The sequence below is a fragment of the Aulonocara stuartgranti genome (assembly GCF_965226115.1).
Source record: "Aulonocara stuartgranti genome assembly, chromosome: 8".
Taxonomy (NCBI): domain Eukaryota; kingdom Metazoa; phylum Chordata; class Actinopteri; order Cichliformes; family Cichlidae; genus Aulonocara; species Aulonocara stuartgranti.
In genome coordinates, this window is record NC_138959.1 from 31,545,815 (window position 1) to 31,568,987 (window position 23,173).

Here is a 23,173-nt window from a genome sequence, read left to right on the forward strand (position 1 = left end):
ATACAATAACGTAAACAGGCAAATATACGAATGGCTACATCTGAAACTAATAAATATATGTACAATATATAATAGTATATGCAAAAAAAAAATTTCTGGATGTGTATACTAAATATTTTTCTGTGTGTGTGTGTGTGTGTGTGTGTGTGTGTGTGTGTGTGTATGTGTGTGTGTGTGTGTGTGTGTGTGTGTGTGTGTGTGTGTGTACACATATTTTACAGATTAAATAGAGTAAACAATAAATAAAATATATAACATATACAGAGTTGAGACATGTGCAAAACAGTGGCATTACTGTACAGTATGGAGTGCATAATGTTGAAGTTCCAGTAGTGAAGCTGAGGTGTCTATGACGTGTTCAGCAGTCTGATGGCCTGGTGGAAGAAGCTGTCTCTCAGTCTGCTGGTACGGGACCGGATGCTGCAGAACCTCCTTCCTGATGGAAGTAGTCTGAACAGTTTATGGCTGGGGTGACTGGAGTCCTTGATGATCCTCCCCGCTTTCCTCAGGCACCGCTTCCTGTAGATGTCTTGGAGGGAGGGAAGCTCACCTCCAATTATCCGTTCAGAGCACCGCACTACTCGCTGGAGAGCTTTGCGGTTGTAGGCGGTGCTGTTGCCATACCAGGTGGTGATGCATCCAGTGAGGATGCTCTCAATGGCACAGCGATAGAAGGTCCTGAGGATGCGGGGGCTCATGCCGAATCTTTTCAGTCTCCTGAGAAAGAAGAGGCGCTGCTGCGCCTTCTTCACTGTTTTGTTTGTGTGTACTGACCACGTAAGATCCTCAGCCAGGTGTACGCCAAGGAACCGGAAGCTGCTCACTCTCTCCACAGCAGCGCCGTTGATGGTGATGGGGGTGTGTACTTCTCTGCACCTCCGGAAGTCCACTATCAACTCCTTTGTCTTTGCGACGTTGAGGGTGAGATGGTTGTCTTGACACCAGTGGGTCAATTCTATGGAGCCCTGTGAAAAACTAAGCATAGACCATGTTTCTTCTTCTATGGTTATGGTTTTCTGGATGCCTTTATCTCTCTTTTACAACATTGCTTGCGAGCACAGATCTCTTAAGGTCCTGCCAGAGACAACACCAAATGGTCCAAGGTCTGGACTTGGACTGGCTTTTGGCTCACAATTTTCAAGACTTTCTGAAATCTCATATACCGTGCTTATTTGTTTATTATTGTGGGATCTTTACCTACAACATAAAGTGTGTCTCGGGAACTGTTGTTGTGATTTGGCACTGTATAAATAAAACTGAACTGAACTGAAAATTAGATTACTCCTAATGTCTTAGAGTTCAGGATCCTGTGTTTTTCCTCAGGTTTGATGATTCCTGTAGAACGTGACTAGTGTTGTTTAATAATGAGGGTTTCCATACCTGTTCGACGTGAATAGTGCACTGTGCATGCAGTGGGAATGTCTATCACAGGACCGGGTTCCCACCCCTGGAGTCGAGCTGCTTGCACGTAATGTCACCACTGTCATACACAGTAAAAGCTTATAAGCAATCATAAACCCAGCGTTTTTACTAAACATCAAACATGATGTCAGAAGTTGTGGTTTGGTCATGTGCTAAAAAGCTGCCAACAAAGCGGTAAGCTAAACGTTTTCTCAGCCCTTTAAAGACATAGCAAGCAAGCAGCTAACGTTGTTCAGCTATCGTAGCAAAGGCTATTAAACATCAATGACCATGTGGAAGGATTCTGTAGACCAGAATCATTGATGTTTAATGGAAACATTGCCAAGAAGTCGCCCGTGTACGAGCAAGAATACGATATATTCATGGCAGCATGAGAAAGCAACTACTGCATGACAGTGACTTAACCTTAAGCAAAGCAATTGAAATGAGCTAAATATTCGAATAGCAGCCCCAAACGACAGCAAAGGTGGATAGTTTCATCACAAAATAAGTGCGACACGATCAGAACAGAGTCCTGCACATGCAATAACTAACTGCAACAACTGTGGAGGTGGCGTTGAGATGCAAGCGCCCAGCAGTGATGAAGAAATGTTCTTTGTGAATGGGGTCAATATAGACACTGGGAATCCCTGTTTTCTGCATAGGAATGACGTATTCACCACTGTGCATATCAATGAAAAACCAATAGAGCTGCCGTCAAATGTAATGTCATGCCCGCCGACTGAAACAAAACAGAAGACTCAGAAAACCAAACTGGTGGCATATGGAGGTGAGGAAATTCAAACAGCTGGCACAGCTACACTTTGACCCACTCTGCAGGCAAGGAATACCCGCTGTAATTCTTTGTAGTGAAATGGGTCAACGACATAATCATTGGTGGAAGAGATATGAAAGCATGAACAGTATCTCAGAAAGGAACTCGAGCATGTGAGGGAAGTCCAACTGAGACTGAACGCCCTGAAGTCCAAATTCCAACTTGAGGAAGTCTGTTATGTTGGCCATGTATTCACAAGCAAGGGCCTCAAGCCTGATCCAGCTAAGACCAAAGCAATTAATGAGATTTTCATACCAGAAAATGTCACAGCCCTCCGGTGCTTCTTGGGGATGATCAACTTTTTAGGAAAGTTCTTTCCCAGAGTGACCTCTCAGCCCCATTTCATGAGCTAACACACAAAGACATTCAGTGGTGCTGGCTAAAGCAGCATCAAGATGCATTCAATGCTTTAACAAAGAGCCAGTCCAGCCACTCTCAGCTACTATGATGTGCAGAAACCCATCACACTTACTGTACGTGTGACGCCTCACAGTACCGGCTTGGAGCTTTATGAAGCGCCTTGAGGCGACTTTTGTTGTGATTTGGCGCTATATAAATAAAATTGAATTGAATTGAATTGTGTGCCTTCAGGTGCTCCGACCGCCTGCTCCTCTTGTACACAGACTGAGATCCATGGATCAAGAAAGAGCTTCTTCCTGTTGTCTTTGCATGTTCCAAATTCAATGATTATATCTGTGGAAAGCAGATCTAAATCAAAACTTATCACCAACCATTAGTCACAATCCCACATATTCTAAATGAAACGATGGTTTCTACAGCCGACCTTTACATGGAGGAAATGGAAACTAAAGCTCTTGGCTTTGTCCAAAGGATAACACGCAGCCACTGGTACAGATATATGGATGCCACCTTAGTCTGAATCAAAACCTTTCACCAAACATGTTAGCTCAGTGGATAGAAACATACAGTTCACCAAGGAAGATACAAAAGATAAAAGTTTGCTGTTTCTGGACTGTGCTGTGCGCACTGAGGATGGAAACCTCAGCATTGAAGTTTACTGGAAACCCACACACAGACCAGTACCTGTTGTTTGACTCCCACCACCATCTGGAACACAGATGTGGGGTGATCAAGGCCCTTGTTGTGGAAATTTTAACACTAACCTGCAACATACCCATCTTGGGGGGGTTTACCTTCAGCCCCATCCTTAAAACCTTCTCCCTCACAGAGAGAATTATGACCTTCAACTTCTGGCTCTTGGCGAAGGCGGTCACACTTTTCTCCTCTCCCTTTCCTTATCTTCCCTGCTTAGCTTCTTGTGTTCTTGTCTAGTCTAGTCTATTTTTTACTTTTCCCTGGAACACTCTCTCACAGTCTGTTCTCTAAAACCTAAAAGAGGAATTATGGATTTGATCAACTGGTCCCTGAATGCAATTGACACCAGCTTCTCAACGAGAAGCCGGGGATCGGGGGAGCCTGACTGTCCTGGAGGGACTTTCCCTGCCGGATACACGATGGACGGGTGGACGAACTGGAGGGTCGTGTGCCTGGCGGGACTGTCAACAACAACAACAACAATCTTTATTTATAGAGCACATTTAAAAGCCTTGGGCATACCAAAGTGCTTTACATAAAACAATAAAAAATGTCGATCAAGGACATTGAAGATATCTACCTGTTCGGAACCATGATAACAGGGTTCTTGCTGATCGGAGCTGGCTTGGCCCTGGCTTATCAAAGATTAAAGAAAGCGGAATCGGCTGTTCCTACCCCCACAAGGCTGCCCGCTGGGATTGAAACGATAGGACGAGGCGTGAGTTCTCAGAATGGGCTCATTGAACGCAGCACGGATAAGATCTTGGAGAAGCTCGAGGCTGCCGTGAACACTCAGAATAAGACCGCTGAGTGAAAATTGGATAACATCGTGGAGAAGCTCGCGGCTCTCCAACGGCAGATTGAGAGACCAGTGTCGAACAACAGCTTTGAAATTCACATGAGTTGTTCGCACTAAAGTAAAAACCATCATCACTTCATGCAGCTACCACTTCAGCGCCAGCTGTGGTCTCAAGGCTGGAGCTGAACAACAACACCCTGATAACGACTGTGCTTAGACTGTTCCTCCCCCATGCAAGGCCACCTGGGTTGGCTGGAAGACTGTTTACTTAGCCCGGCAGGGTGAAGGACACTGTCTCAGCTGAACTGAACACATACACTGATACACACTCATCCCCCTCCCTTTCCAAACGCCTTCTATGCCTGTCCCCTCCCGCGGCAGATGGCGGTCGACTGGACCAGCGCAGACATGCTGCAGGACCGGATGCCTTGTCTACACCGGCTCTCTCTCACCTTTACCCGCCCCTGTTGCTTGTCTTGTGTTTCTGTGGTGTATTGACAGTCATGTGCTTTTTGTGCTGGGGTGTTTTTTCTGTTCTCCCAGTACGAGCTCAGTCTGAGTGGAGTTTTTTTCTCCTCCTCTCACCTCATGTTATGTATTTTCGTTGTTTTTTCCTATCAGCCTACCTTCTCTGACTTGTCTTTCCAATGTGATATTTGTGTAAAGTTTGGTCAGAAGGTTCCTTTGAAAGTGTGCTTGCGCCGTAGCGTGCTGCCTGCTGTAACCCATAATTTTCTTCAGGATTAATAAAGTATTCTGATTCTGATTCTGATTCTGATTGGTTTCTGCTTGGCCGTCACCTAAAGATTTGCATCCCTGATGTAAAAGAAACACCAACCAGGGAGAAATGACAAACTGAACAACATCATCATTCCTTGTGTAACTGCTTTGTCAGAGAAACTCAGGAGAATTTGAGCATCCCAGTGCACCTCAGACTAAGCCACACCCTCAACCAAAACCGCCAAAATCATCTAAGCCACACAGTGTTTGCTGTGCAGTGCATCAAGAAGTGCTCAGAAAAATCAAAGGTCAAAAGTCACTCTTTCAGAGATGAAGGATGCAAGAAGGTTTGAAAGAGGAGTAAAAGATCCATGTCTGCTATGAACGCCCATCTTTGAACAGAAGGGGTGGCCTACAGCACCATCTATCAGCCACGTGTGGTGCAGTGTCAACACAGTCTAAAGATCCCTTCTCAGGCATTTGGCGCCTACAACCAGACCTCAGTTCACATGATTGGGTGGGGCAAGGTTTCACAATGGTTTCAACTGTAACTCTCAGTAATGGTAATATACCCACACCTTCTTTTCATTGGCTCATGTGATGACTTACCTGACTTAACCTTCACCTGGGGTTACATACCTGGTTTTTAGAAATGAAGAAGCCTCTTGGATGAGAGGTGAAAGAAATCCAGTTGGTATGTTCAAGCTCTGTAGATTAGATGACCTTGATGACTGAGAACCCACACAGACATGTTTCTGTAGCCTTTCTTCCCGTTCATGCTGGAGATCAAACAAATCCAATGCTGCCCTCCTGTTTAAAACATCAGTTTTGAGAGAAGCATAATTTTCATTACATGGCCTGCCAGCCTTTAGTGTGATTGATTAGTGAAAATGATTATAGATCTCAGTTAAAATAAGTGGCTCCAAGATATGATAATATATTATTAATTACTCTTTGACAGTTGAAGCTGAGAATGCTAACAATATTTCTGACTGAATTCCCAATCAGAAAAGACTGGTACACAATATAACACCAGTGAGAGTTGGAACTCCAGGTTTCACCTGGCCCGGCGAGTCGATTCAGCACTGCCTTAATGCAGCTAAGTGAAAGCTGCAACCCATTCCTTATTATTGCCATTGTAAATAGACGGGTATTTATAAGGTCTAGCATTTTTCTTTGAGTACTTTAATCAGCACACACATGCAGTGCTTCAGTCTATGACTGTCGTGCACGCCGTTCTATACTGAGGCTTGTGTCTTTGAGCTCAGATACTTTTCCTGTCACATTTTAACAAACCAAGTGCATCAGAGCAACACTTTGACAGATGAGGGAGAATAACAAGCAAACAAAGCACGTCCCAGGTGGTGGCGGGCATGAGAGATAGGATAGAGTCCCAGCTAATACTGTTAATATCAAACTTTCATTTTTCACCTTCCATCTTTCAAATATGTTTATAGTCTTTGTTTTGCAGCAGTTGCTTAAGCAACTGTACATTTATACTGCATTTTAATAAAAGCTGATTCTTCCTACTTCCTTTTATGTAGTTACGGCAGAGTCTATGCAACCGCAGACCCCTATCACCACACCATTGGTCCTGCAGCCACATACAGTGTGGGCACTATGGTAAGTCTGCTCCCTGTTTCCTCACTGCTGATTACTGCACCATACTAGAATATTACAGTAGACTGATACAACATTCACACACTGTCTTTGAAATACACTGTATGACACCATACATATTATTGGAGATCGTTAAAAATGTGAATATTTATATGAACAAATAAACCAGTACATCAATAGCTCACATGAAGGTTTAAGAGTTTCAGAAGCTCTCCAACAAAAGCTTTTGTTTGTACTGAGTTCTGATTCTCTTGGAGGCTCACATTTCAGAAAACCAGAACCAGCTTTGTTTGTTTTGGAGAAATCAGTTGTTTTATTTGAACGCCACTTTCTTAGGTGAGAAAGTCTCTTTGTCTTTAGTCAGCTTCTCTCAAACTTCAAAGAGGCGGAGAAAACCAGACTTTCTTTGTTTTGTGTCAGTCAGTATGAACTACGCAGCACAGGCTTCAACAAGAGAGGGAAAAGGAGGAGAACACGAAGCTGAATGTGAGCTTCTGTTAGCTGCAGGTGTTTCTGCTGCTGCTCATAGATCAGACACTGAGTGCAGACAAAATCTAATACAGCAAACAAGATAATATATCTAACATAGGAAATATTATATTCTAATGAATCCACTCATTATGTGGTGGTTTCCACATAAAGAGGATCATATTAAACAATGAGATCATTTTGACGAGCAAGTTTTTTTCTATTCTTTTAGAAAATTTTAATTTTTGTGGGCAGGACTGGATTAGTACCTCTGTGTGTGGTTTACCAGAGTCATGACATTTCATTCAAATCCAGCAAATGTTCAATTTAAATAACAGACATGGCACAAGCAGTGAACTGGAAATGTCAGCAGGTCTTTTAGTTAGCTAGACAAATCAAGTGTTTTACCTTTCTTTATTTACCATACTAATAATAATAATAATAATAACGTATGTGTCACAGATTTTATATGTCAGTCTGAAACTGGTGAAGGAGCGAGGATACTCTCTCTCCTCAGATGAAACTGTGTGAAGTCTGACAAACAAGCTCCATCTAGAATAACACAGATCTCAAATACTGTCAGAAAAATAGAAACATGAGCTTCATCTGTGTTTCTGCTTCATCAGCTAAAGCCGAGTTTATCAATGCTGTCATGCAGTAAGCTGTTGTAACCATACTGCTTTCTATCCACAAATATAGAATAAAATGATCTCTTGGACAAATCATGGGTACACCACAGTGACAGCATTGAGATTTGTAGCATTGGCCGACATCAGGTTCAGTTTTCTTTAGTCTTTATTCAGCTTTCTGCAGGTGACTGACCTCCAGCTTGTTAATGATGGTGTGAATCTCTTCATGACATGAATTCTTCACGTTGATATGTTTCTGCTCTTTTTCAAACTTTTGACTGTTTATTTGGGTTGTTTTTGTTTGTTTGTTTGTTTAACTGCATTGTAAGCACATCACATCGATCTTAATGAATGAAAAAACTCACAGATGTGATGAAAGTGGTTTTGAGCAGCATCACCTGTCAGGTTGTTACCGTTTTGTATCTAACACTGAAGACGAGCCTCTGTGTTTGTTTGTTTGTTTGTTTGTTTGTTTGTTTGTTTGTTTGTTTGTTTGTTTGTTTGTTTGTTTGTCTACTAGTTGGATGATGTTTTATAAATGGTTGTGAGCACTCTGTGTTTGCATTTCATGTTTGCCTTCATTAGTCATTAACTATAAATATTCTTCAGTGCTCATCTTTTTGAAGGCTACTCTGCACTGCAGAAGGACGATGCTTCTTTGTGACGTTTGTGTCCTGCATCAGCATATTTTAAACCTCTGATTAGGCCAACAGTAGATTTAAACTGATAAGATGGTCAAAAAAAGCAGCTAAATACATTTTTATACAAATGAGCTTTTGATAAATTTTTTCACTGTTTTATATTATTTTATGTGTGTTGGTATTTCTGGTTTTATTGTGAGGCACTTTGTGATTTTTATCTGTGAAATGTGCTATATAAATAAATGTTCCTTACTTACTCAAAAAGTAACATTGGAATCAATATTTTACAGTAAGGTAACATCAGTTTTGATTTATACATTGTTTCCTAACTCTATAAGACAAATTATGACAAATAATCCAAATAAATGTGTCAAATTTATTAAAAAATAGAAACAAGTGGGTCAAAGATCAACTGGGAAAGTGCTAATGAGGGCACATTTATGACCCATTCACAATATTTGACAGCTGTGTCCTTGCTGTTAAATTACAATAAAATTATAAATGAGTTTAAAGAAATAAATCTCTCACACTGAGCTCCCCCTCTGTGGCGTTATTTTTGTGCCACTATTCTGAGCGCACGTAAAAAAAAAAATTGCAGGTGCAAGTGTTGCATTTTGAGGAGAAATTTATTTTGAGTAAAGAAAAGCTCAATTTGAATGAACAAAATGCATTGCTACGTGCAAGAAATGTATTTCTGTCTTTGCTATTATCCACACACACAAAAAAAAATCTGATTGGCTGTTTTGGTCTCCAATCAGCTCGAAATGACGAAATGCAATATCGCAGAATGCATTTCGTCCAAAACTCAAACGAGGCAGTGGCGGAGTAACACAGAGTGGCAGAGTTTGAAATATTACTCTTTCTGGGGATATTTGAAGTTGACACAGAAACATTCTCGCATGAAAATATCTTAAAAGTTTATTTTGTGACACAGACAGAGTAATATTTCAAACTCCGCCCCTCTGTGTATATAACGGTGTAGAGAAAGAGTTGAGCGTGCACGGGCAGAAATGTTGAGAGCGCGAGCAACACATGCGAGCGAGCGCAAATGCAAAAACTGAGCGAGAGGGGCTGCTGTTGTGTGTGTGTGTGTGTGTGTGTGTGGATAATAGCAAACACTGAAATACAGTTTTTGCACGCAGCAATGAATTTTTTTCACTCAAATTCAGCTTTTCTTCACTCAAAATAAATTTCTCCTCAAAATGCAACACTTGCATATGCAAATGTTTTTACGTGCGCTCAGAATAGTGGCACAAAAATAACGCCATACCCCTCTAACTAAATCTACAGTGTTGTCAGTTTGAATGAATAGATCTGATCCAAACTATTGGAGGCTACTGAACAAATGTCCTGCAGTAATAGTTTTTTGTGATATCATAGTTCAGTATTTTTGACATATACGCTGTAAGTACTTTTTCCACAGGAATCCAGGGCCCATTACACAAACCTCAGAGCCTACGACAAATGTTTACAGTTTTTCTCAGTCGCTTTGGTGCTGTTCTCACATCACTATTAACATTTGTACAGCAGTTAGTGTATTTCTCAAAACAATTGGTGCAAACTGCAAAACCTAGTGGATAACCTGCAAAAGCAGGTCACTTGCTCAAAATCGATAATCCATTCCTGAAAAGCAAGTATTCATGTCAATGAAGCTGCCAGTGTCACCAAAATGTGAAGTCGTGACACCATCTTGATGAACAACATGACAAATAGCTTTGTCATGTTGTCATTATGAGTGTTCAGTATTCTCTCAGTGTTTTCCAAGAAAAGGTCAGAACTCGGTGACACTACCTGAAAATGCTCAAGACAGCACTATATACTTTTTGTACTGACATCCCTGTAGTTAGGGAAGTAAGTGAGTACAAGACACTGAATACGCGTGTTTCACATTTTTATTGTGCCAAAGAAAACTCTACAGTCACTTATTTAGAATAAACATGAGAAACATCGTTTTGGTCGAGCTGTGCACAAATGTGAACAATACAACGGTGCACATTGTAACTGAACACACATGAATCACTCTGGCACATCCAGATGTTCCTGTCTGTCTGGCCACATATTTTCATCTACATCACAACAGATATAATTCCTTGCAATGCAGCGAGGAAAGTATCTCCTGGAGTGGCGACTCCACCCTCTGCATGACTCTGCTGTGATGTCGTCACATGCATCCATGGCTGCTAGCAGGGCCATTTGCACATGTGAATGCTGGTCATAAACCTCCCACCTCCAGGCACAGAAAAACTTCTCTATCTGATTAAGGAGTGGGGAGTAGGGAGGCAGATATTCAACCAGCGTTCTGTCATCTCAAACCACTGTGTGACCATGTGTGAGTGTTGAAAAGTGACATTATTCCAAACAACAACATACTTGTTGAGTTGGCCTCCACCCCACTCATTCTCAGGGACTATGTCCCAGTGAAGAGTGTCTAAAAGAGTCAGGAGATGTTGTGTATTGTATGGAGGGGAATATGGGTGAGGATGCCATTGTCTGAGATGGCTGCACACATTGTAACATTCACTCCGTGGGACATCAGTGGTTGCTCTCTGTCCAGTGTGATTTCTTCCACGCCATCTGCCTTTGGCCAGACTGAACCCGCCTCATCAACGTACGAATGTGTGCAGTGGTTCTCTGGCTTCCAGCTCCACGCTTTAGAGAGAGAAATGTAACAACATTTCCTGTGTAACATAATGCATTTTGTATGTTCTGTGAGTATATACACAGAATTGCTTTTCTACTGCATGAAACTACACAGAGTAAAACAGTTTACAGTGCTGAACATTAGAGTATACATACAAGACGTGTTTTACCCGTACATCTCCTTCAGTCTTTCACTGTTGGGTTCAAATGCACTTTGTACAATTGTTTCGTGCACATTTCTTTTCTCTTGAGCACTCTGTGAATTGTTGTAATTGACACAGATCCAATATTGCCAAACACATCGTTATCCTCTATGACAGCGCTTTGAATTTCTTTCAACTGTCTTGCATTGTTTGCAGTCATCGTTACACAAATGGCTTCCTCTTGCTGCAGGGTAAAAAGGGCCCCTCTTCCACCTCTGCGAGGTTGTCTTTCAGTCCTTCGTGGTGCAGATTACAGCAAAATTACAGTAATATACACTAAACATGAGATATTATGTCCAGTACTATACATACCTGTTCTCCCTACGAAATGTTTGAACGATTGAGTTCACAGTGGTTCTTCCAACATTTGGTCGCACCCTCCGACCAGCCTCATCCATTGTGAGGCCGTGATTGACAACATGGACAACAAGTGTTGCCCTACTTTCATTAGGGATCTGCGTATGTGTTTGGCGTCTTCTCCCTCTTCCCCGGGTCAGCATCGTGGAAGAGGGGTGAGGATGCAGGGGGGACAAACTCCCTGCATCCTCACCCCTCTTCCACGATGCTGACCTTCCATTTCTGTGTCACAGAATTGTAGAAATGGTACACACCATGTCCTGCTCGGTTCATATATGCTTGCCAATTGAGGGTTCATGGGATTGATCCATGAGTAACTGTGAACAAGTGGCCTGTCATTGGTTACAACTAATACTTCCCACATCCCCTCGTCAGTGAAAGCTGAAGTTCACCTGAGAGAAATTGGTGAATTTCAGGGACTTTCCAGGAGAAAATAATAACAAAAGGTATCAAATTTGAAAATTAATTCAACAATTTTGTAAGTAAGAGACTCAAGCAATGAAATGAAGACTATTAGTTTTATTGGGAACGACTATTCAGCATCCAAGAGTAGAGTTCATTTGTTGTCGACAGCAGAGAACTGTATGAAAGCAACTGATACATGTCCAAGAGCATTTGCAGTTTGTTCAGAGGAAGGAGACACTATGATGTGCACAAATGACTAAATGTTGTGGAGGTTGCACTAAAGGTTTTGAGAATTTTCATTCTGAGCTGAGAAAAGCACCAAAGCGACTGAGAAAACCTGTAATGTTTCATGGACTGTCTCAGCGTTTGCTTGGCACTTTGATATTTTTGAGTTTACACAGCAAATCATGTTACAAACAGCAATAAATATATGAAGTATGACCATACAGTAATCATGCCGTAACCCCAGCCGGTCACAGCAGAACAGGAAGAAATCTCTGACCCCTCTAAACCTGCTTCCTGTTACAGTTTTTCTCAGTCGCTTTGGTGCGTTTCTCAGATCAGAATTGAAATTCTCATAACTATTAGTTCAACCTCCACAACACTCAGTCATTTGTGCACATCATAGTAGCAATTTCTCCTCTCTCTGAACAAACTGCAAATGATTTTGGACATGAATCAGTTGCTTCCATACATTTCCCTGCTGCTTTCTGACATTTCCATTTGCTTATGTCATGTCAGTCAAAAGTAATCATACCTATGGATGCTGAATAGTCGTTCCCAATAAAACTAATAGTCATACATCCATTGCTTGAGTCATCACACACAAAATTGTTGAACTAGTTATCACATGCCAAATATTGGCCATCTGTCAAGCAAATCCTATACCTTTCTGTATCATTGTTCCTGGAAATGTCTCCGAAATTGAACAATTGATCTCGGGTGAATTACAGCTGTCACTCATGAGGAGGCGTGTGAAAGTTTAGTTGTAACCAATGACAAACAACTTGTTCACTGTCAATTATGGATGAATCCTGTGAATCCCCAATTGGCAAGCATATATAAACTGCGCAGGGGCTAGTGTGTACCATTTCTACACTTCTGTTACACAAAATGGAAGATCAGCACCGTGGAAGAGGGGTGAGGATGTGGGGAGGAAGGGGAAGAGGGAGAAGAGGCAGATATAGGCGGATTCCTAATGAAATAAGGGCTACAATTGTGGACCATGTTGTCAATCACGGCCTCACCATGGAGGAGGCTGGTCGAAGGGTGCAACCCAATATTGGAAGAACTACTGTCAGTTCAATCATTCAAACATTCCGTAGGGAAAACAGGTATGCAAACAGTAATACACTGTACTGTACTGTGCCATCTCAGACACATCACATGTTACTGTACTGTATTTGCAATTTCACAAAAAGTTCACTCTGCACCACATAGGATTGTAAGACAACCTCGCGGAGGCGGAAGAGGGCCCCTTTTTACCCCACAGCAAGAAGAAGCCATTTGTGCACTGGTCATTGCAAACAATGCAATAAAGCTGAGAGACATACAAAGCGCTGTCATAGAGAATTACACGGTATTTGGCAATATTGAATCTGTTTCAATTTCAACAATTGACAGAGTACTCAAGAAAAATGAAATCCACATGAGCAAATGGCCCTGCTAGCAGCCATGGATGCAGCATGTGACGACATCACAGCAGGGTCCTGCAGAGGATGGATTCGCCACTCCAGGAGATACTTTCCTCGCTGCATTGCGAGGGATAACATCTGTTGTGATGTAGATGAAAATATGTGGCCAGACAGACAGGAACGTCTGGATGTACCAGAATGATTTACTGTACTGTTACATGTGCTGTTTATTGTTCACATTAGTGCACAGCTCTACCAAATGGGTGATTTTATGTTTACATGTATTCTACAGTGCACAAGTGACTGTAGCATATTTTTCTTTTGCACAATTCTGTAGGATTACAAACATTTCTACACAATGGAAATGTGAAACGTACGTATTCAGTGTCTCAGTTACTCCCAAGACTCCCATAACATCTACAGTGACTTTACTGCACATTTCAGATGGCTGTACAGGTAGGCCATAGTGCTGTCGTCAGCATTTTCAGGTGTCACCAATTGTTTTTGCAATGGGAAACACTGAAATTATAAACTGTCATAGTGGAAACATGACAATGCCATTTGACTATCTTGTTCATAAAGATGGTGTCAAGACTTTTCATTTTGATGGCACTGACAGTTTCATTGACATGGATACTTGCTTTTGAGGTGTGGATAATCAATTCTGTGCATGTGACGTGCTTTTGCAGGCTATCCACTAGGTTTTGCAGTTTGCACTAATTGTTTTGGGAAATGCACTAACTGCTGTGCAAATGTTAATGGTGTTCTGAGAAACGCACCAAAGCGACTGAGAAAAACTGTAAAAGGGAGTTTTTTCTTCCCACTGTTGCCAAAGCGGTTGCTCATAGAGGATTGTTGGAGTTTTCTCTGTTTTCTTTGTATTATTGTAGGGTTTTTACCTTACATTATACCATAACTTTAGGAAACTGCTGTTGTGATTCAGAGCTATGAAAATAAAATTGAATCGAATGTGTAATCTGTGTATCTGTCAGCTTAATGCAGAAAATTATCAATTATCACAATCCAAACAATAAATATAATTTTTCACATAATATACCTTTTAAAGTTACAGTGTATATAAATGTTTTTCACAAATTTACTATGGACAAAACAGGGAAACAAGACAAATGGACAGACAGATGATAGATAGATAGATAGACAGACAGACAGACAGACAGATAGATAGATAGATAGATAGATAGATAGATAGATAGATAGATAGATAGATAGATAGATAGATAGATAGATAGATAGATAGATAGATAGATAGATAGACAGACAGACAGACAGATAGATAGATAGATAGATAGATAGATAGATAGATAGATAGATAGATAGATAGATAGATAGATAGATAGATAGATAGATAATGATTCTTTACTGAATACTGATTGGAGCTTTTCATCTTTGATGTTGCAGGCTAGCCTTTACAGAGGAGGGTGCAGTCGCTTCACTCCCTACTAGAAAAGAGGGAGACAGGCCCCCCTTTCCTTTGCCGCAGACATAAAAAGCAAAAACTCAAATCAGCTAAAAACAGCTTTCACCCCCTTCGTGAAAAACTCACAGCAAGATGCTTCCAGGTGGCAGATGTAACTCTGACATGCAAGAATTCTCTTAAAACTGCTTCCCTGTTTACGGACTGTAAACATTTACTGATGTCATTTATTGATGTACTGTACTTATTGTTGTAAATAACAATGTGTTGATTTGAATGTTTGGATTGAAAAAGTTGAACAAAGACAGTTTTAGCCGATGTGGACCGAGCCGACCAAAAACTAGACTTTAATGAAATTCAAAGAAACTTTTGTTTTGCCCTGTGACTCGGCTCCTTTGAAGTGGCCTTTGGTGCCAGTTTAAATCTGTTTACCTAGACTCCTATATACTCCTATATCCATATGTTCATTGCTGTGCAAAAGTCTTGAGCCATCCCTCTTTTCTTTCTGTTGTGCTTCCAAGGAGCCAGCCTTTTTTTTTTTGGTTTTTAAAGTGGTCCTGAGCTAATTCTCCAGGCGTTCTCAAGACCTTTCAAAGTTTTTCTTTGAGCTGCTTTTTCACATATTTTCAGTCCAGTTCTTGTACCTTGACCATTTTCAGAGAAATTGTTTGTTTAAAGTCTCAGTACTCAGGGTTAGGGTTAGGCTGCTGAGTGATTGTGTGTTTTTGCTGTCAGTGACTGATTGTAAACAGAAGTTGAGCCTGCAGACTCCACCTGTAGGTAACCACTGTTGGACATGAGGCACGTATAAAGGTTACTGGATGGGAAGCGTCTTGTCTCACTGCAGCTCAGACTGACTGTAATCTTTCTCAAACAGACTGGCAAAGATAAATTCAGAGGAAAACTCTTGTAAATTCAGACAGATGCACATGTTGTAACTAGCCTCAGCCAGTCTGCTTTAGTGGGCTCAAATACTGAAACAAGCAACGTTTTTTGGCAAACAGTTTACTGTAAATTGCATTAAATGTAACCCAGGAAAGCTTGTCTCCTTTTGCACCCGCTGTGTGTGTGTGTGTGATAATATTTATGTATTTAGAGTGAGGGGGGTGGCTTCGGGTGGGTGGCTGAAGGCTGTGACCACAGTGCCCAAACTTTGGCTCTGTCTATTTATTTAAAGCATTTAGTGCCAAGCCTGACTTACACTGCATACTCAGTGCAGAGCTGAACTGGACTAAACAGAGGATCTTAATAGAAAGGTGTAAGATTAAATGTAATATTTAATGTCTAAATGTATAATATGTTAGGATTAGTTAAATTAATATGTGCAGTATTCACAGTCTCGTGCTTTTATCTTCAGACACTCTCAGTCAAATACAAAGATACAAACAGTTTAATATGCCAGAATTAAATTTCCCATCCATTTAGCACTATGTGACCAGCTGGGCCACTTAACTTTAATATTTACTGTGAAAAATGCTGACAGTTTCAAGAAAGACAGAAAAAATATGACACTACAGTAGATTCCTAAGGAACAGCAGCACAACGATGCAAGTGGCAACAGATTTTCAATGTATTACAGTAAATTGCTGCAGTATCACAATGTTTGCTTGAACCAGTTCAACTGAAAACTGATAGCAAACTGATATCATCTTATTGTCACTGCTTTCCTGTTCATGGCCATCTCGATGCACTCAGACCTGGTCCCTGCCATTAAACCAACCATGTCAAAGGTTGGGATTTTGTTAGTTGATTACTCACTTTTACAATAATTTTGGTCACACAGCAGTCTCCAACCACCGTTCATTTAAGTCACTCAAACATAACACAGTTTGACAGGCGCAAAACTGTATTTTTGTGCCAACCAGGTGATTTCCAAGAGCTATTAGCTGAAATCTTAGCATATGTTGACATGGTGTGTCGAAATATTTGAGGAAACTGGACAAATAGAGGACAAAAAAAGACATGGCAGACCTAAAAAAAATGTTATAATAGATGAACAGTGTCATGTCCTTCAGAAATAGCAACGCAAAAGCAAAGGCTTGACACAGGACCTGAGAAATGATCAGCTGATCCATGTACTATTCTCTGAAGGCTCGTCAGAATTAGGGTGGGTGCTTTTCAGTGGCAGCCATTTTTAAGAAAGGAACCAGCGAGAAAAGGCTGAGATATACCAAATTATACAGGAACTAGACTGAAAATCAGCAGCAGCAGGAATGATTAACCCAGACAACCTCAACAATGTTTCAGCAGTCTGGGACAATCTTGACAGAGAATGGAACAAAAGGCAGCAAACACCTACTGAAGAGCTTTGAATGTCCTGTAAGAGGCCTGGAGAACTTAAAGAAGTTACAATGTTACTGTGTGTATGTTGAATGTAACAACAACATTTTCCCAGGACTCCTGTGAAAAACCAAATACACCCCATGATTCAACAGCCTGTAGAATCTCCTTTAGCAGCAAGAGCTGGTTATTTTGTTTCTGTATGTCTTTACAAGTAAATCACTTTGTTGTGGAGGAATTTTGACCCACTGTTCTTCATGATGTTGCTTCAGTTCATTGAGGTTTGTGGGCATTCATTAACGGACAGCTCTCTTAAAGTCCAGCAATAGTATTTTAAGTTCTGTCGAGGTCTGGGGATTGCAACAGTTTTTTTTTTTCATTTCATTAACTCTTTGCAACTGTTGCACAACCCACTTTAAGTATTAGCTGTTGCAGAGATGCCTTAGCTTTGACCCTAGAATGCTGATACACTTCATCACTTTGTTTCAGAAGTCTTGTAGTTTGTTCAGATGAAACTCTGCACACCCAAACCACACTGTTGTTTTTAGAGAGAAGAGACTTTCTTCTGCTAACTAGGACAAACAACCAATACAGGGAGTGCAGAATTATTAGGCAAATGAGTATTTTGTCCACTTCATCCTCTTCATGCATGTTGTCTTACTCCAAGCTGTATAGGCTCGAAAGCCTACTACCAATTAAGCATATTAGGTGATGTGCATCTCTGTGATGAGAAGGGGTGTGGTCTAATGACATCAACACCCTATATCAGGTGTGCATAATTATTAGGCAACGTCCTTTCCTTTGGCAAAATGGGTCAAAAGAAGGACTTGACAGGCTCAGAAAAGTCAAAAATAGTGAGATATCTTACAGAGGGATGCAGCCGTCTCAAAATTGCAAAGCTTCTGAAGCGTGATCATCGAACAATCAAGCGTTTCATTCAAAATAGTCAACAGGGTCGCAAGAAGCGTGTGGAAAAACCAAGGCGCAAAATAACTGCCCATGAACTGAGAAAAGTCAAGCGTGCAGCTGCCAAGATGCCACTTGCCACCAGTTTGGCCATATTTCAGAGCTGCAACATCACTGGAGTGCCCAAAAGCACAAGGTGTGCAATACTCAGAGACATGGCCAAGGTAAGAAAGGCTGAAAGACGACCACCACTGAACAAGACACACAAGCTGAAACGTCAAGACTGGGCCAAGAAATATCTCAAGACTGGTTTTTCTAAGGTTTTATGGCCTGATGAAATGAGAGTGAGTCTTGATGGGCTAGATGGATGGGCCCGTGGCTGGATTGGTAAAGGGCAGAGAGCTCCAGTCCCACTCAGACGCCAGCAAGGTGGAGGTGGAGTACTGGTTTGGGCTGGTATCATCAAAGATGAGCTTGTGGGGCCTTTTCGGGTTGAGGATGGAGTCAAGCTCAACTCCCAGTCCTACTGCCAGTTTCTGGAAGACACCTTCTTCAAGCAGTGGTACAGGAAGAAGTCTGCATCCTTCAAGAAAAACATGATTTTCATGCAGGACAATGCTCCATCACACGCGTCCAAGTACTCCACAGCGTGGCTGCCAAGAAAGGGTATAAAAGAAGAAGAACTAATGACATGGCCTCCTTGTTCACCTGATCTGAACCCCATTGAGAACCTGTGGTCCATCATCAAATGTGAGATTTACAAGGAGGGAAACAGTACACCTCTCTGAACAGTGTCTGGGAGGCTGTGGTTGCTGCTGCACGCAATGTTGATGGTGAACAGATCAAAACACTGACAGAATCCATGGATGGCAGGCTTTTGAGTGTCCTTGCAAAGAAAGGTGGCTATATTGGTCGCTGATTTGTTTTTGTTTTTGAATGTCAGAAATGTATATTTGTGAATGTGGAGATGTTATATTGGTTTCACTGGTAAAAATAAATAATTGAAATGGGTATATATTTGTTTTTTGTTAAGTTGCCTAATAATTCTGCACAGTAATAGTCACCTGCACACACAGATATCCCCCTAAAATAGCTCAAACTAAAAACAAACTAAAAACTACTTCCAAAAACATTCAGCTTTGATATTAATGAGTTTTTTGGGTTCATTGAGAACATGGTTGTTGTTCAATAATAAAATTATTCCTCAAAAATACAACTTGCCTAATAATTCTGCACTCCCTGTACTTGGTCTTTTTCTAATCTTGAACTTTACAGGCCTCAGTTACCACGTTACATGTTAGAGTTTGAGAAGTGGGTTTTATGCAGTTTCTCTCAGCACTCTGAACTTGGGGTGAATTTGCTGAGACACCCACTGCCTGAAAGACTGTGGCATTACGTTAACACACCTGAAAGCTCCAAACCAGCAAACTGCTAAAACTTTTATATATGTTCACATTTGCTGAGGTCTTGTCTAGTTCCCATCCATGAACAGGAGTTTAGTTTCATATTGACTTAGATGGACTCAAACCTGACCCTCGCTTGTCCCTGCCCCTCAAGGAGCTGAAACTGCATCAGAAATGCTAAAAGAAAGTGTTGCATTATGAAACCTGAAAGGTGAGTGGAAGAGTGGGATATTTTTTTATCTAAACTCAGCATGAATTGATTTTCTAACACAGTATGGAGGAAGAGCTGTGTCAACCATTGCAAAATGAGAACCGTTCAGTCTACTGATCATTGCCACGGTGCCCAGGAGGTCGGAGGTATCCCATTGCTGCTGAATGTCTCTAATAGACAAGTGTATAACAAAAAGCTTATATACCAATACTTCATGTTTCATGACTCCTCGTGTTCTGTGGAGGCAATAATTACACGTATGCACATGTAGGAACAACAGAGGATGTTTCTCACAATGGTGTTATGAAACTGTGGTTTTCTTTCTGCCCCCTGCTTTAATATGTATATGGTCATGATTTATGATGTTCACCATAATGATGATAAACGAATACATCAATATTACTACTAATGACAATAAACAAACAATTAAATAATAATAAAACATTTAAAAGTGCAGCTGATCATGGCACAGTCTAGTCTTCGTATCTTGTTGCTTCTCACTCTTAAAGGACACATTTTAGTTACCTGATATTTCAGTACTCTCAGTCAAATAACAAAAAGATAGTTCCATCCACACGGTTTGGTCAAACTATTTAACACCTGCACGAATATCTGTTGAATAATAATGCTGAGAGATTGCTACAGAGATGGATGTGTGATGGCTTTAGAAACATCTTTGAGAGCTGAATAAGCACCGAGCTTTTCACCACCACCAACAGTACTGTAAGTCTCACGACCCCTAAGACACACTGAGAGAGGACGGGAACTGAATATATCTGCTCAAGTAGTTTAATAATCGCTAATGTAAATTTGTACTTTGTTTAGGTTTTCCATTTTTGCTGCTTTCTGCTTCTACTCTGCAATATTTCAGATGCAGTTATTGTACTTACTTTAGTTACTTAACTTTTAAGCTACTTATTAATAGTATAATAATGTTTTTGATGTTTGAGTTAAGAAGTCTAAATACATTTTCCCTAAATCCAAAACAATAGGCAGCTCCTTTATGCCACAACGTGAGCAAACGTGCAAACTCTTCTGATAACACAGGGATGTTACTGTGGCTTATAAATCATCTGCTCATTTTTATTTGTTCTCTAAATCCTGTCACACATGTTGCTAATGTAGTCTAGCTCACTAGATCATTAGCTCATTGTAACCTTCTGAGACATTAGCCCTGTGGCATGTGTGTTAGTGCCAGCCAAGGCGCTGACGTGCTTTTTTATTTTAGCTAAAAATCTCTGTTCGTATTCGGGTCAAACCAGCACAGCTCCAGATCCAAGTGACAGCAGGTCAGACATGCGTTACCTATCAATGGCCAGCAGCAGGCTTTGTGCACTTTGAATATGACTATAAACTGATATGGATCCGTTTATTGTGGGTTCTGTTATCGACATCATTTATTCTCCAGTCTTGGACCTGAGGTGATGCTCACAGTAAAGGCTTGTATGAGTTCACTGTATGAACTTTAATGTAAAGTAACTCTCGTAGCAGTTTGTATAGAGTGATTTTATAGAGTTTTAGTTGATGCAATTTTATTTGCTTGATTGATTTGGTGGACTGCGACTGAAACAAGGCAGTGCGTGTTTCTGCTGTTTATCTGCTTTACTACAAATTGTTCTTAACATACTTTAGACAGTTGTGGCCCAGATGTTTGAGCCTCTGCCCAAGAATCGATAAATAAAGCGTCCACCATATCCCACCTATAGGTCATGCTAAATTTAAATTCTTTAATTCTGTTTTAGAAATTTAAGCAAACAATGATTAACAACATAAATAATAAACGAATAAAATGCTATTATTTAAATTATAATAAGTCCATTCCATGAGCAGTCTGTGTGTGTAAGATGTTGGAAGCTCAGTTATTTAATTCCTGGCTCGGTCCATGTCGACGTGTCACTGGGCATGACTCCCTCCACTGTGTCCACTTAGCATGTATTGGATCAAAAGCATATAAATTATTTCAGTAATGGTTAAAAAAACATAGGTGCTAGCACCTTTAATGTAAAGCATTATTTAGAGGCCCTGTGCTATAACATCAGCACTGTAATAAATACAGTGCTGAATTATGTTCATACTGTTTTTCACTACAGTCTTTTCGAGTCTCACTGATATATTTTTATATCCAAACGTCCCCATTTTAACATGTTCCTGGTAGGAGAGGTATGATGCTTTTTTTCTTCCTCATTTTAGTCAATGCCTGTCTTCTTTTCACTGGGTTTTTAAACCATTTACATTTAAAGGCACTATTCTCAAGCTGCACTGCAACTCCATCACCATCTCCTCTGTACAATCTCTGAGGCATTGTTATGGTCAAAGAGCACAGTCTTCTCTCTGTAGTATATTCCACAGTGGCCTTGGTGGTGCCCCATTTGTAGGTTTCCGGGTTAGCGACTTTGCGTCCTTTGTATTTGAAGGTCAAAGTCACCTGGCCTGCTGAGTTCAGATCCAAATTGGTCTTGTACGAACTTTAGAGTTGAGTCGCCTTCCTTCCCCTCTGGCAAAGATGCAGAGATTATTTCTTCTTGACTCCAAATAATTAACCTTTCTGTAAGCTCTATTGACATTGGAGTTAATGAGAGCAGTTTGCCTCTATTGCCCAGTTTTCAAGCTTCTCCAGCCACACCTCCACTTCACTTATCGTCCCACTGTACAGCTGCTGTTTGGCAGAAAGTCTGGCAAACTTCTGGTTAATTTCTTGTTTAAAATCATCCAGGTTTTTCTTTACATCACTTCTCAGACTCTTCAAATGAGCAGAGAGCTGCTTTGTTCTTAATTTTCAACTCTCCTGTCTCTTGGTTAATGTTTGTTAGGCCAACGTGCCTCTCATTTTAATTCACCTCATATATATGTAGTGCTAAATCACAGATGCCTCATGGTGCTTTATATTGTAAGGTAAGGTAAAGATTTGAATGACACGGTTAGCACCCAGTTAGCTCCTAGCATTTCTCGACAGCTCTGCCTCTTTTTCGACTGCCCGGGACATTTAAAAAATGGATTCATTCTGTTCTCCCCAACAGAGAGCGTCCCCCGATTGAACAACAGCGAAAATAAGAAGAATGGCGCCGAATTACAGAGTTAATAATACAGACTTAGTAATATGTCACGTAAAGATTCATCAGCCAGATGAAGTGTTTACTGACAACTGACAGCGGACATCATCATCATTATTCCAACAATCCTCTCCGCACGGACGAGCATAAACACACTCGACTATCAATAACTCAAATTTAACACATACACACACGATTTGTAATGACAATACTTCAGTTTACAATAGGGTTCATTCGCTCGGTCAGCAGGAGGCAGTATCCTCGTACACTGGGGAGTAAACTGCCATTAAATGAAACAGAAGAAGAAGAAAACATTGCACATGCGCGGTACGGATCGGGGAGTCCTGATCTGTAACTATCTTTTTTTTTGTGTGTGTGTGTACATTATATTAAAATGTTTCATTACTGCAAACATTGTAAGAGATGCTTATTATTGTTAACATCTTAACAGATACTCTGACTCGTAACTATCATCAAATG

At 40.8% G+C, this 23,173-nt stretch overlaps 1 protein-coding gene across 5 annotated transcripts in view; it reads left to right on the top strand.

The window, feature by feature from the left end:
* rbfox3a (RNA binding fox-1 homolog 3a) overlaps window positions 1-23,173 on the top strand; it is a 184,315-nt gene that overhangs the window by 151,575 nt on the left and 9,567 nt on the right. For 4 of the 5 annotated variants that reach the window (XM_082545387.1, XM_082545385.1, XM_082545388.1 and 1 more), the window contains 2 exons: window positions 6,356-6,434; window positions 14,828-18,354. In XM_082545387.1, the coding sequence (XP_082401513.1) occupies window positions 6,356-6,434; window positions 14,828-14,872 (124 nt within the window). In that variant the 3' untranslated portion in view covers window positions 14,873-18,354. Of the gene's footprint in view, window positions 1-6,355; window positions 6,435-14,827; window positions 18,355-23,173 lie in introns of those variants that run through there. The other variant, XM_082545386.1, reaches the window with a different exon arrangement.